The sequence below is a fragment of the Ascaphus truei genome, chromosome 7 (genome assembly GCF_040206685.1).
Source record: "Ascaphus truei isolate aAscTru1 chromosome 7, aAscTru1.hap1, whole genome shotgun sequence".
NCBI classification, from domain to species: Eukaryota; Metazoa; Chordata; class Amphibia; order Anura; family Ascaphidae; genus Ascaphus; species Ascaphus truei.
Genome location: NC_134489.1, coordinates 14551229 through 14566511, shown reverse-complemented (window position 1 = coordinate 14566511; position 15283 = coordinate 14551229). Strand labels below are relative to the sequence as shown.

The 15283-nt window shown below is 44.4% G+C and overlaps 1 protein-coding gene across 3 annotated transcripts in view; it reads left to right on the top strand.

Annotated features, from left to right (window-relative positions):
- The window catches only part of LOC142498726 (cytochrome P450 2F3-like), a 179407-nt gene extending 166578 nt beyond the window's left edge, over positions 1-12829 (top strand). For all 3 annotated transcript variants that reach the window (XM_075607057.1, XM_075607055.1, XM_075607056.1), the window contains one exon: positions 11431-12829. In XM_075607057.1, the coding sequence (XP_075463172.1) occupies positions 11431-11612 (182 nt within the window). In that variant the 3' untranslated portion in view covers positions 11613-12829. The remainder of the gene's footprint in view (positions 1-11430) is intronic.
- Positions 12830-15283: the final 2454 nt, after the last annotated feature.

The following is a 15283-nucleotide window of genomic DNA, read 5'->3' as shown; positions in this document are numbered from 1 at the left end:
TGGGAGAGAGATCTAGGGGAAACACAAGATGACGAGGACTGGGACTATATTATCTTGGCAGCAGCTAAGAGCTAAATCTGCACGACATTAAAGGAGAACGCGTATAAGATCCTGATGAGGTGGTACTTGACCCCGCTACATTATCAAAGTTTGTCACGGGTTACCCCCCATTGTGCCCCAAACAATGTGGGGAACAGGCAGACCTGCTGCACATGCTGTGGGGTTGCTCCAAGATACTTCCAATCTGGGAAGACATCAGGAATTGGCTCCAGAGAATTCTCGATTGCACGATCCCTTTTGACCCCTGGTTGTTTCTGCTGGCCAGACGCACCCCGGGGCTAAACAGGTCGGAGCATAAATTAATTGCACATTTTGCAACTGCCCTGAGGTGCGAAATCGCAGCATTGTGGAAGCAGCCCGAGATACCCAATATCCCACAAATCAGAAATAGAATTTGGCATGTATGTCGGATGGAGCAGTTAACGAGTCTGGTTAATGACACCGGCACAAATTTCCTAAATGTCTGGGCGCCTTGGTTAGCCCTGAACGATATCCCAGGGATCAATGCCTCCAATATAATGCTTTAATAGCTCTAGACGCGTTCTCCTTGGATGTGTGCGGATGTTTAGGGGATACATAAATGAGACGGGAGGGAGGGACAAGTAGAATGGGTCACAGGGTGACTAGTCAGTATCTGTAGTACCCGCCCGAAGTTGAGCGAGAACAGTAGACTGGAACTGATCCCGGGACCTGGTAGAGCCGGGATCCCCCGTGAGACCCCAGAGGTCTCGGAATTATCTGCGGAAGCTACCTCCGCCCCCCCTTTCCCACCTCCCCTTCCCCTCCCCCCCCCCTCCCTACCTCTCCCCTGTTGTATCTTTGTTGGAAGTCTGGTTTGTCTGTCAGTCTCCCCAGTATGTCCGTTATGAGTAACAATACTAAATGAGTTGACGTGAGTACCCTTATATACGACATTGGGTTGGTTGATATTGTCATGATTGTACCATGCACTCAATAAAAACTTCTTTGGTTGAAAAAAAAAATGGGTACTAAAATATATATTGGAACAAAGGGAACAAAATGGTTACTGGAATTTATATTAACACCTATAATTGACGAAAAAGGGCGACTCCATGGTGGATTTACTATGCAGATTATTGTGCGTGAACTTGGCCCAGAGGAGAAGGTCAGTCCAGTCATCCTGGGTGTCTGAGACAAAACAGCAGATGTATTGTTCCAATCACTGATTGGCTCGCTCTGTCTGACCGTTGGTTTGAGGGTCGTAACCCAAAGAAAAGTGAAGTAAGATGCCTAATTGCTGGAAGAAGGAACGCCAGAACTTAGAGATGAATTGTGATCCTCGATAAGAAACTATAAACTGGGAACCCCATGGAAACGAAAAATCTCTTTGACAAAGATGTCAGCGATTTTGGCAGCGTTGGGAAGACACTTCAATGGAATAAAGTGTGTCTGCTTGGAGAAGCGGTCTACGACAACCAAGATTGTGTTCATCCCTATTGAAACAGGCAATTCAACAATATAGTCAATAGAAAGGTTGGTCCATGGACGATCCAGGATGGCAAGAGGTCAAAGGAGTCCTTGTGGTATGTTCCGGGGAGTCTTGTTACGAGCACATGTAAAGCACGCAGCAACAAATTATTTCATGTCCTTCTGCATGCCGGGCTACCAAAAGGTCCGCTCATAAAAGTCGGTGGTTCTCCTAGTACCTGGATGTCCAGATTATTTGGAAGAATGACCCCATTCTAGTACCTTCCTCCGATAAGGTGGTGCAGGGAAAAATTGACCCTTTGGGACTTCGAGACCTTCAGGGATGTGGGACTGGTCTTGTGCAATATTTTCCAGACCATCAAAAGTGTTAGCTGAAAGTATGCATTTAAGGGGACGTGGTGTTTCCTGACGATCCTCGGTCTTTTCATCGACCAGAAACTGACGGGAGAGTGCATCGCCTTCACATTCTTAGCACCCGGTAAAAAAAAATGAGAAAAGAAAAGCGACTAACGAGTTTGTCGAGCCCATAGGTGTCAAGCGCCTTCGATGTAGAGCAGGTTTTGGTGGTCAGTCAGAATGGAATCGGATTCTCTGGGCCTTCTAGATGATGTCTCCATTATTCCAAGGCCAATTTGATGGCTAGAATCTCCCGGTTACCTACGTCATAATTTTGCTCAGCTGGAGACATTTTTTTTCGAAAAAAAAAGCACATGGATGAAGTCTGGCTTGAGGAGTCTTTCTCTGTGACAGAATGGCTCCAGCCATGATGTCAGATGCATCCACGTCTAAGGTAAACGGGAGGTTGGGATCTGGGTGTATGAGGATGAGTAAAAAAGCGAAGGCGGTCTTTAGGAGATCAAAGGCTTGAATAGCTGCCGTGAACATGATGTGGGATCCAAACCTTTTTTAGTGAGAGCTGTAATGGGGGCTAACGCAGAAGAGAAATTCTGAATGAATCTGCGGTAGTAATTAGCGAATCACAAGAAGCATTGTACAGCCTTTAGAGTAATGGGACGAGGCCAATCCAGGACCACTTTCACCTTTGCTGGATCCATGGTGAGACCAGTGTCAGAGATGATTGTCATGATAATGTCATGAGATATTGGGTATTTTTAATCCCTTTGGTGCTTAAGGGGTTAATGAGCTACACTTTTAAGAAAAATACAAAATGCTGAGTCTGAAACAGGTCAGAACTGTTTCTTTGAACTGCTCTGAATTTCAAAGGGATTATTTGGGGAGGGGTGTCTGTGTGGATGGCCCACTCAAGGTGTCAATTGAATTAATCAAGGTCTACAGACAGGGTTGGGGGAGAACAGCTTCAAGGTATTTTGTAGAAGGGGTGGGCTCATGAAGGTGCCCTAAAAATGAATTGTACTTAGGTCAGGTTGTTACAAGGCAGATCTGACCAGGGGCATGCTTGGAAAGCATGGCAGACCTCATCTTCTGAACCAGGGCCTCTCTGGGAAAATCCATAGCATGTGGTAATGTACTGTATAGGATTTTCTGTTTTACCCCTTTTATTTTAAGAAGCTGCTCTGCTTTATATTGTAATTGTATGTTTATTTTGTAATACCTTTTCTGTAATTCAAGCACTGTATTTTTATATATATTAAACCATTTAATAAGTAATGCTTTGGGCTCTGAATGAACTTTGTTCATGCTGGAGAGAATAACTTGCTAAATTCAGGCACATGTGACTACAACTGATTGTGTGTTAGAGTGCATAGTGTTTCCTATAATAAACAGGGACCTGAGGCCCTGGCGGATATTTTAGTCTAAGATCTTTTATCATATCTGCATAACCTCAGGTGGTGGGAGTTGATGGTTATGATGTGCAATTGAGTAGGGGTTAAGACTAACTCGCTGGTTCTTTGCAGAGGAGAAAGGGGGGTTGCTAGAGAAGCCTTTGTGTATTAACCCTGGTTGCATATCTAAAGTCACATGCTCACTTGTGTGCTGTTCGTGGCGGTGGTATATTGGGACGGCTTGAGGAGAGATACAACTCATTTGAGGGACCCTTGAGGGGGTGAAGAGTGGGGCAGCTTGCGGGTTGTGTATTGATCCTGGATCCTGTAAGAGGGGATACTGTCCATTTGACGGACCTTTGCGGAGGTGAAGACTGGGTACGCTTGCGAGCGTCGGTATTAACCCTTGTCCCGTATGCATGTCACGTGCTAGCAGGTGGTCGTAAGTGACAATTATGTATCCCAAAAACACAGTGGAGGTTTCCTTTTGTGTATAGATCACTGATTGTCCATAGACTATACTTTACCAGTCTGATACATTTGTTAAAATCTATTATCAATTATAAGGATTTTAATCTTTAGTCACTAAACAAAGACACTTTGAGTGCATTCCAAAGGGAATCATTTTTCTTCTGTATACAGTACTGGTTAGTAGTCTTTTCGGAGTCCTGAAATGTACATGTAACAGGGGACTTGTCCCTGGTCAAAAATATGCCTCTAATCCAGCAGTGTAGTGGTTAACTGCGGGTAGTCAATTAACCAACACCACCTGGCTGATTAGAGGTTTGTTAGAAAAGCCTGCCTTTGAGACGGGAAGAGAGACTCCTGAGCTCACACGTGAGCTGACACAGGAAGCAGAAAAAACAGACAGAGCAGAGGTTCCTGAGTCTCACAGGCGAGACTGACAGAGGGAATGCAGATGTCTGGAGCTTAGAAGACTTCTAAACCTGAATGCTGATATAGCCTGAGGAAAAGGCAGCAACCCAGGAAAGAGAGAAGCCTTCCCCACTACAGCTACCAGAGAGACAGATAAGCTTTACTTTCTAAGACTGTTGTATATCTGCACATATCAAAATATATGTTTGGGGCTGGGAAACATGCTAATCGAAAGGGAGTTGTGGACTGCATATGTTTACTGTAACTAGAAATACTCCCAAAGTGGAACAGAAGTTTTGTTTGACCCCTTATTTGCATACGTTTGATGATTTTCTTGTGTTAAAGAAGCAGGCGCAATAAAGCCTTATTTTAATTTCACCTTAAAACAGTCTTCATTGCGAACCTCTGCACATGTCCTCTTACAATACCCAACATATCAAGCAGAGTCCTATTGAACCGATCACCTTCAGGATGATAAGGTGTCGTACAAGATTTCTCAATCTTGAATAGCTTCAACAAATGTTATGAGTCTGCTCTCAAAATTGTGACCATGGTCAGAATGCATTCTGTTAGTCAGTCCGTAATGAACAAAGTATCTCTCCCACCATACTTTTGGCACTGTTATGGCCTTTTGATCCTTGGCAGGGAAAGCTTGTGCATATCTGTTATTACTAGAACATTTCCAATGCCCCTGGAATCTGGCTACAATCATGAACTTTTCAGATGACCCATTGGGGTTGCTTGTGTAGGCAATGTTTTCCTTTGAATGCACCTCAAGCATTTTCAGCAATGCTGCTCCACAGATTCCCTCATTTTTGGCCAGAGAACTGGTCTTTTCAGAGCCCAAATGTCTTGTCCACTCCCAAGTGCCAATGGTCATCATACAAAGACCTCAGAACCATATATTGCCGTTTTCATGGAAGAACGAGCTGTCTCCTATCAGGATAGTTATGGTAAGAGACATCTCGATAGAGTAGGCCATTGTCTATTTGAAACTTATCCCACTCTCTTAGGAGAAGGCCGACTGTATCCGCAGGAACACGCTTCACCAAGGTGGGATTCTTCCTTTGCATGGCCCAGCATAGAGGTTCAGCCTCAGGGTCTCGTTTCTGGGAGAAAATGAGATATTTCCACCTCATTATATATCCTTTTAGTTATGGCCATTGATTCAGCATGACAGTATTCAACTTGAAGGGCATTAGACTGTCATTCCAGAGAATCCCCCACTCAGAGAAGGCTACTTTCCCTTCCAGTATGGCTGTAGTGGAACACATGGCACGAATCCCTGGACCAGAGATTTCTTCCCATTCTCCATCTTCAGGATCTGGTTCAACCCAGACGTCCGGGACAGAGCATCATCCCCAATGTTCTTGGGACCAGGCTTGTATTTTAAGGTGAAACTGTAGTTGGATAGGGTGGACAACCACCTGTGGCAACTGGCATCTAATTTTGCAGATGTCAGGATTTATGTAAGAGGATTATTGTCAGTTCTTAGTTCGAAGGGAACATCGTAGAGGTAATCATGTTGTTTGTCGACAATGGCCCACTTCAACGCAAGAAACTCCAATTTCCGGACAGGTAATTCTTCTCGCTCAGAGTTAAACAATGCCTCGCATAGGCAATGGGGCGGAGTCCCGTGGAATATTTTTGGTGCAGTACTGCCCAATGCCCATCAAAACTGGCATCAACATGCAACACATAAGGTTGATCTTTATCAGCGTAGGCTAGCACTGAAGCTTCAGTGAGACTTTTCTTTAATCCTAAAATGGCCTCCTCACAGACGGGAGTCCATTTTTCTCCAAACTGGGTTTTCGGATTCATGTTTTTTTGCAGTTGTGATCAAGGCAGATTTTCAACAAGCCATTCAGCGATTTGGCGATGCATGCGTATCCTTCCACGAATCTTCTTTGGGTTCTTCAGTTACTATAGAAGGAGTGAAGTTCTACCACATTCTCGGGGCGGGCCAGTTCACCACTGCTTCTACCTGCGTAGGATCACCGCTACTCCTTCAGCAGATACAAAATACGTAGGTGACCAAGGTTCAGCAGAATTTACACTTGTCGAGGGACAACTTCAATCCTTCCTCTTGTAGCCGATCCAAAACCTTCAGGAGGCGTTCCTCATGCTCTGCCAATGTTCGCTCGAAAACTATAATATCACCCAGGTTTATTAAACATTCTCTTGGGTTCATTGTCACCCATGGTCTTCTCCATCAAGCTCTGGATGGTTGCTGGAGCCCCACAGCTGCCCTGGTACTGCACACCAAATTTGAAAAATGAAATACATACAGTTTACCGGTGCTTCTGGTTCAAGGAGCACCTGTCAAAAATATTCCAAGGCAATACTCAGGAAAAAGGGAATCCAACGCTCAACGGATTTTATCAAACTAATTTATTGCGCCACTCTTAGTTTGATAAAATCCGTATAGCGTTGGATTCCCTTTTTCCTGTGGATGTTGACTCAAGCAGCTTCTGAAAGGATCCTTGCCCTCTCATCCTATAGCTCTCATTCTCCGGTATGCTCCTCCTACGCTTTGCAGCGTTATTAGGCTGAGTGAAGGGGGTAGTTACCACAGGTGGGTGGTAGGCCTTGGTGTGTAGTGGGAGGGGTTAACCCTTTCATTGCCATAGCGGTTACTACTGCTAAGGTAATGATGGGGTTAACACCTCCCAATGCTGACCCGAGAGGCCTAACCAACCATCCTGGGGCTATTACCCCCTTCACTCACCCCCTCTGTCCCCAATAAACCTGGTAGTATGTCTTAACCCCTTTATTGCCTTAGCGGTTAATCACTAAGGTAATGAAGCTGCTTACATTTTATAGAGCAGGGGGTCTCCTGAGCTGAACCGCATTGATTTCAGCCTTGGGGAACCCCTACTTCACAAAATACAGGCCCCGTAATGGGGTGCCGGTATCTCCTTCAATGTGAAAATCCCTCACGTGACCCACAGGATTTTTACATGGTGCCTGTATCTCGGGAAGTAGGGGGTCCCCGGACTTGAAATTAACGCGGTTCAGCTCAGGAGACCCCCTGCTACATTACTGTAATGTTTAAAATGAAATAAAAGCCCAGCGATCGCTGGTGAGAGCCTCGCAGTTAGAGTGACTGATTCAGCCTACCTCTTACTGCGTATCACTAACAGACAGGCAAACCCCAGTAGGATTAACACAGCAGGGACACCTGCATCTGTACCATGAGTATCTTGCTGCAGTGGAAGTGCTGTGTGCTGGGTAATAATAGTGAAAGGTGGGGTTTTCTGGGTATGCACCTTAACCCTGGCTGTGCTCAAAGCTGTGACCATGCAGCAAGCTTAAGCCTATAGGGAACCATGTTAAAAATGGTTTTTGAGGCAAAAGTGACACTGTGTGCTCATTTGCATGTCATTTCCCAGAATCCCTTGCTGCAGTGGAAGTGCTGTGTGCTGGGGATAATGGTGAAAGGCGGGGTTGCAGACCTTTCTAAGACATGCAAATGAGCATACAGTAATATTTCCATTTGCTATATGCTTTGCTGTGGAGGGTATTTGTCACTTTTTTTACCCACCATAACTTAAATATATATATATGATATTTGTGTTCATTCCTCCTTAAGAAAACACCACTTAGGCGAGAAACGCGTGTTTTTTTTTTTCCTGGAGACTCCTGTCTTTTGTATGTTCAAATAAAGCTGTTTTATATACTTTTTCAACCAACCTGATTTTTGATGCAGTCTGTCTCAGTGCTCCGTATTTTCTCTCTTCACTGTATACTCTCTGCACACACCTGTATCAATCTACCCCAGAAGTCTGACCCTCTCACCATCCCCCACTGAATACCTGATGAAATCACGTAATGTTAAGAAACACGTAGGTTGTATGTTGCGTTGTTAGTGTGGTATACTATACCTTTAGCATCCTGGACTCATAGACACTGTCGGCTACCTTACATGCATCCACGCAATACGCAGACCTGCCCGGAACCCATTGCACAGTAGGCTTGTTTCCGTAGGACACCAAGAGAGACTGTTTTGCTCCCTGAGTTCCTGCTGGACGGAGACTCAGAGGAGCCTTGCGACTGCATGCGGTGGAGACAATGTGTGAGCAGAGTAGCTGAGTTCCAGTTGGTGCATGAGTATATCTCATACTATGCTATTTTATTTCTTTTGTTTGTGAGTTCAAATTTGTTGGATTTTTAATGGGATATTAAATGTTATTTTTTTAGACTTATTGCACTAGGATCGGGCGCTTTCTTTTTTTCGTTTTTGTACATAGATACATATATATATATATATATATATATATATATATATATATATATATATATATACACAAAAACAAGCAGCTGGCACTCTAAATAGTAAACAACAGTGGTGGTGCTAGTCCATAAAATAGAATAAACAAAAGATCTTACCCTCCTTACATCAGGAAAAGAAAGAGACAGCACTCACTTCCAAGATATGAATAAATGTATTAAGGCATGTGAAGACAGACAACCGATCCCGACATTTCGGCTCCGGAACGGAACCTTTCTCAAGCGGGTTGCACGGAATGGAACCTTTTCTAGCACCCCCCTTGAGAAAGGTTCTGTTCCGGAGCCGAAACGTCGGGACTGGTATCTGTCTTCACATGCCTAATACACTTTTCATACCTTGAAGTGAGTGCTGCCTGTTTTTTTGCTTGACGCAAGAACGGTAAGAACTTTTGTTTACTTATTTATATGGGACTAGCAACACCACTATTGTTTATTATTTAGAGTGCCAGCTGCCTGTTTTTGTTATATATATATATATATATATATGATAAAAAATCACTGGCACTCCAATAGAAATTCAATAATGAATAGGTGCATGTCCCATATAAATAATAAAAGTATACATTACCTTTCACTCTTCGGGGATGCCGGGGGAACTTGCCGCGTCTGCTGCACATTGCCCGCACATTGCGGTGGCGGCCATAGGAGAAAAAAGGCAGCCGCCACTGTATATATATATATACATTACCGCATAGCAGCAAAAAGGAGACAGGACCCTGAGGAAGATCCCCCTGTGGGATCGAAACGTTGGAGTTATGTGCTGTATTTAATACATTTATTTTCATTCACCTGAGTGCTGTCTCCTTTTGCTAAAGAAAGAGAGGAGAGAGAAAGAGAGAGGGGAGAGAGAGACAGGGGAGAGAGAGGGGAGAAAGAGAGGAGAGAGAAAGAGAGAGGGGAGAGAGAGAGGGGAGAAAGAGAGGAGAGAGGGGAGAAAGAGAGGAGAGAGAAAGAGAGAGGGAAGAGAGAGACGGGGAGAGACGAGACAGGGGTGAGAGACGAGACAGGGGAGAGATATGAGAGAGGGGAGAGTGGGGAGAGAGACTAGATAAGGGACAGAGACAAGAGAGGGGAGAGAGACGAGATAGGGGAGAGAGACGAGACAGGGGAGACAGGGTATGCAGTGTCTGCTGTGTCCCTCACTGTTACTACAGCACTAATGGGACAGGTTCCCTATCCTAGGGCCTGTCCCTAAAGCAGTCACAAGCTCAACATATGTCTGAGGGCCTATCTGGGGCCATGGGGGAATTCCTGGCCTAGTGCAGAGGCTACTTACCCTCTGCACCTGCACCCCTTCCCCTAGCCTCTCCTGGCACTGACTCACTAGCGTGCTCCCCTGTCAGCCTCCTCCTTACTTCCCAGGAGAATTTTAGCACCCTATTGGTTCCCTGGCATCACGTGGTCCGTTCCTAAGGCTCAAGGGACTTTTAGTCCCTGCCAAGAGCCTTCCCTGATTGGTCGTGGCTTCGTGCGCGTTATCACTGCACATGCGCAAGCTAGCACAGGGCATCCGCAACTTCCGCCCTCACTGCGCAAGTGTGAGCCAAAGGAAGATGCCAGCGCCCTGCTACGGGAGCCACCGCCGATGCAATCGCCTTAGTGGTAGCCTCTCCTCCCCCGTAGCTGCCTTACATCTACCGCCTACTCCCCAACCTATCCAGCGGGTCCGTCACTGACTCCGGTGACACCCGCAGCCACTGCGGAGTTAAGGGGGGGTTAACGGAAAGCCCAGGGAACTGGGGATACATACAGATGCAGTATTATTTAAGCTGGACAGCGGCCCGCTCGCCGTTTCACCATGCCAAAAACACAGTACACTTGCTGCCCTGAATGGATTAATGCAGTGGGGGTCCCTGCTTCTGAATAGGACTTCTGCTATGTTAAACCTACCGGGTCACTACCAGTCTGGAAGAGCTGTGCAGTGAGAGCAAGGAGTCCTTCTCTCCGTGTCTCCCCGCACAGCTCTTATAGCTGATCTCACTGTTTATATTATTATTTTTAAAACATAGGATTGAAGCAGGGGTCTCCGGAGCTGAACCGCATTCATTTCAGATCCGGAGACCCCCTTCTTCCCGAGATACAGGCGTCCATATCAAGTGCCCATATGCCCTGGAAGTTTAAATATCCCGCGTCACAGGCCACGTGACCGGGACATTAAAACTTGTAGGAAATACCGGCACTCAACATACCAAATATCAAAACCTGCAAATCAAAGCAGACATTGCTATTTTCACACCGATATCCACAGCTCGCAGCTACTCGAATATCCCCCATTGTATTACATTACCTGTATTCTAACGTCTGTTTTGTACAGCACCCAGGCCCAGATTCACTATAGAGTGCTAAGTTTGTGCACACCTTAAATCTCATTCAAAATAAATGAGAGTTAAGGTGTTTAAGGTGGTATCAGTTGTTTGGAGGTTAGTGACCACTCCTCCCAGGATTTATGCTCACTCCACCCCACTTTTCAAGTAGCAAGATTTTGTTCATGTTCTTGTGCAGTACAGGTCCATTGTGGCCATTCTCCCACCAGCAGAGGTAAATGAGAATTTGCATAGGTAGTGTTAGGACCTGCTTACTGGTCATGCCTTGATGTGGCTTGCAGGCTTATAACGCTTTGGCCAAATGGGTTTAATTAAATTACCCTTATTCAAGAGAAAATATAAGTATTTCACGATGTACTTTTGTCATATTGGATGTAGCATTGGGCTGTTCTGTCTGTTGAGTTAAGGTGTGCTAAAGCTAAACACTCTTAAGGAATCTGGGCAGCTGACTTCTAATTTATGCCTTTGTGCTATGTAGATAACATATATTAATAATATAATAAAAATATAAAACCAAATACAGCCGCATTCACCCAAAAAGCACACAAGGCTACTTAAATTTCAATCTCATATGTATATGTATCCTGTGTGCTTTTAATATTTCACTTTATAAAGCCTACATTATAATATACAGTATAGTTACATAGTTACATATAGTATAAATCAAATGACTGTCTTTTCCCTAGGTAAGCGGATCTGTCCTGGAGAGAGCCTGGCACGTATGGAGCTGTTTATTTTCTTTTCGTCTTTGCTGCAGAACTTCAACTTTGAACCTGTTACTGGGAGAGCCAATCTAAACCTCAAACCCATAGCGAGTGGGCTGGGGAACGTACCTATGAAATACCAGTGCTCTGTGATTCCTCGTTAATCACCCTCTAATAAATCGCCATTTATACCAATGTTTTATGCAAGGATTTCCAGGATAGATGTAACGTATTAGTACTTGCAGGACTGCAGTGTATAACAAGCCAATCCTGATCACCTTAAACCATTTAGGTCTATGTATCAAGGTAATTTTGAGGGACTCATGCTTAGAAAGGGTCTTTAACTTGTGTCTCAAAGAACAGTATAAAGATATCAAGGTGTTTTGCTCCAATTGTGCCCTATGTGCATCAGCTTGGGATTTAGGGAGTGTCAATATTCGGGGCAGTTATATGGAGCAAAAGGAGGAGTCAGTGAGGAGTTAAATGGAGCAGTTACATGACACTCATAATACTGTATAATGGAATGTATCAAAATATGCATCTCACTGGTTAACGACCTGTACCAAATGTAAGAAACTTGATTAACCAACTTCCTACATTTAATGCAGACACAAGAAGTACATAAAAGTAAAACAACTGCAGCACATAAGAGATGATGTGTCTCTGCTTTGGTACATAGACCCTGAAAAGGACAAAGTATAGACAGCACACATATATGTATAAAGGGTAATAGGTGCAATGTAGAACACAGCACCTTGGGAACAGGAGGAAGTGATTTCCATGTGATCTCTCTAGCACACATGCTACTGCACACTTGGTCTCTATAGCCACAATACTCTAAACATATCATTTTGTCTTTTGTAGACTTTGCTGGACTGTGGTCAGGTTCTCTATTTTGGTCTGTACAGCCATACAACCATAGCATTTTTTCCTAAGCGTATCTTGCTGGACTGTGTGTGCTTGAATACTTTGGACATTACCTACAGTAGATTAATGTGGTTTATTTTTTATTAACGCCTGCTAGGAGGCTTTCATGTCCCATTAACCCCTATTTGGATACATTCATGCCTTATTAACCCTTGCTAGGATACTACCTGGTTACATTATTCCCTACTAGGATACATCCATGTCTCATTGCCCATTTGTTTTTGGTGCTTTCTTTGGGAGACGAATATAGGGATTAGGAGTAAGTACCATTAGATACCCTGTGTCTTTTGGGAATGGGCCTGTAGAAGGGGTTTATACCCCGAAACATTGCCTCCCCCCTTTTCCCCTATACATTTACGTTTGTTCATCCCACCCCTTCCCTCCCTCCCCCTTTTTGTATTGTGTTTTTTCACTCACTTTGTGTTTTGCTCATTAAACATTTTGGTTCACCATTCCCCCATTTGCCTTCTTTTGTGTGCTGGGAACATTTATTATTTCAAAGACCCTCAAAAGGTTTCAGTTGTTGAATAGCTACACTATAAATTACCAGTGGGGCCAGCAAAGCATAGCTTTGTTTTGCTTTGCTATGCAATGGGTATCTGTAAGTGCTGTTTACCTGTTATACATAGATTTTGTACTATTCACATTTACTTTAACTCAATCACACATTATTGCTGTTCTATTTGCAATAAACATTGATTTCATAGCTTCCTTTTCTCTGTGTCAATTTGTCCCTCTACGGTGGGACGGAAACTCAGGCCGGCTTTAGCAAATGCGGGGCCCTGTGCGATATCCCGTGCAGGACCCCAGTGTTCCATGGATTCACTAGTATCGGTCTTGCCCAATAAATATGTGTACAAACAAAAGACAGGGGTGCCCAATGCTACATCCAAATGATAAAACATATAAAGTAATACGTATAAAGGTTAAATACTTCAATAATAATAATATTTACTTGGATATTTAAATAAAACCCTTTGGCCAAAGCGTCATACTGTCAGCCTGCATACCAACGTCAAGGTATAACCAAATTAATACAGGTCCTAACACTACAATGTGAACCCTCCCTTTTACCTCTGTATGAGGGGAAACAACCACAGTGAGTCTTGTCCATTCAGGAAAATGCTAGAACCTCCCAAGTTAATAAAGTGGGGAGGAATGAGCTCTGGGGGGAGGGGCCACTTACCTCCAAGCCACTGTTGCCAGTCAGAAACTAATTTAACACACACATTCCCAGCACGCTCTAACTCCAACACCCACCACATTAAATATATACCGTACAGTATATTTCTGTCAATAAGAGTGCTACTGAGCATGGCCAATGTATACAACAAAAGACAGGGGTGCCCATTGCTACATCCAATTGACAAAACATATATACCAACGTCAAGGCCAAATGAATGCAGGTCCTAACACTAAACTGTGGTTGCCATGGCAACATGATGTCACGTGACCCGTGGCTTCATTTGACGCCGGGTTGGGGAGGTAAGTAAAATTTACAGAGGCCTCACGATATCCCCAGCATTTATTTTAAATGCTTTCGGGGAAGCGCAGGGCATCTGCCACAGCCCAGCCCCCCCAGAAAATCTCACACCCCTGGGCTATGCTACCAATCACTGCTGAGCTCATCATATTTGCATCCATAATACTTCATAAAACTCAGCATTGGGGGGCTCGAATGTGCAGAGCTCAACTGGGATTACTGTCTGCTCTCATGCACCCAGTTTTTCCGCCCACACATTTGTAACTATGAGCATACAGTATGTGGAAAGACAGGAAACAGAAGACAGTAAAGAGGCTGTAACAAGGAAAAGCATGAAGCACAAGGGACCAAATAGCAGGAGAAACCACAATTGGAGGCAAACACTAAAATGCTACAAACTGAAACAAAGCCAGAATAAAATGAAAATATGAAACTCTAGGGAAATCTCCATGTGGTTTTCATGCATGAACTGAAGCAGAAGAACCTCCAGTCAGTGAATATCCTACGGGGGGGGGGGGGGGGGGAGCTGGGACCCAGCAACTGGATATGGACCTAACTTCCAGAGGGATCAGGGGAGGTAGCGGCTCTGAGTGTGGGATGGCAGAAGAGCCAGGCATCGCAGCCCGGTGCTGCTGGGCCTCCCAAGGTGCAGTGGCAGGGCCCTGTGCAGTCGGACCTGTAGCATCTGCCACAAACGTCTGTCTCCAAGGGACATAGGTCCCTTCTGTTTTTGTCACTGTTTCACCCTGCAGTAGGAGAGACATGCTCCATGGCCTATAACTCCATTCTATCATTGTGTGACTCTGCAGTGAGTGCAAACATCTATTGTTGTAGGCACAAAAGTGCTGTCGCACATGAGTTTTTCATTTTTAAAGCACGCACACAACATGTGTACAAATGTCACATTGTTCCAATTAAATATCCCCCTCCCTGGGAAAAATTCTAACTTGTGGATTGTTTGTGCAATTTTCAATCTGGACCGTAAGCAAATCCCCCAATAATTATTTTGGAAAATGTATTTGGGAACCAAAAGCAGACCTGCACTGATCACTGCCAGTGTTAGCGTTTTACTGTAACTATTGACAGATGAAGTTAGGATAAAAACACAAAAGCCCTTGAACTGGGAGTGGAGTGAATTTGACTCCAAAAGCACGGGATGTTCTGTTCGCGCCTCCCTGCTGCTTCCACAGAGGTTTAACTCCCACAGCATGGAGAGGCTCATATGGAGCTGAAGGAATTAAGTGCTTCTTTGACAACATCGGAATTAAAGAGTCAGTTCCGCTATGCAATATTTAAATTGTCAGATTGTCCCTTTAACTCTCTCTGTCCCTCATCTCAAGCAGCATTCCTGTCTAATTTCCACATGTGCTATTATTAGCTTTGTGGGCAATCCAGTTCCTAGGAAACTTACTGCTTTAGATGACA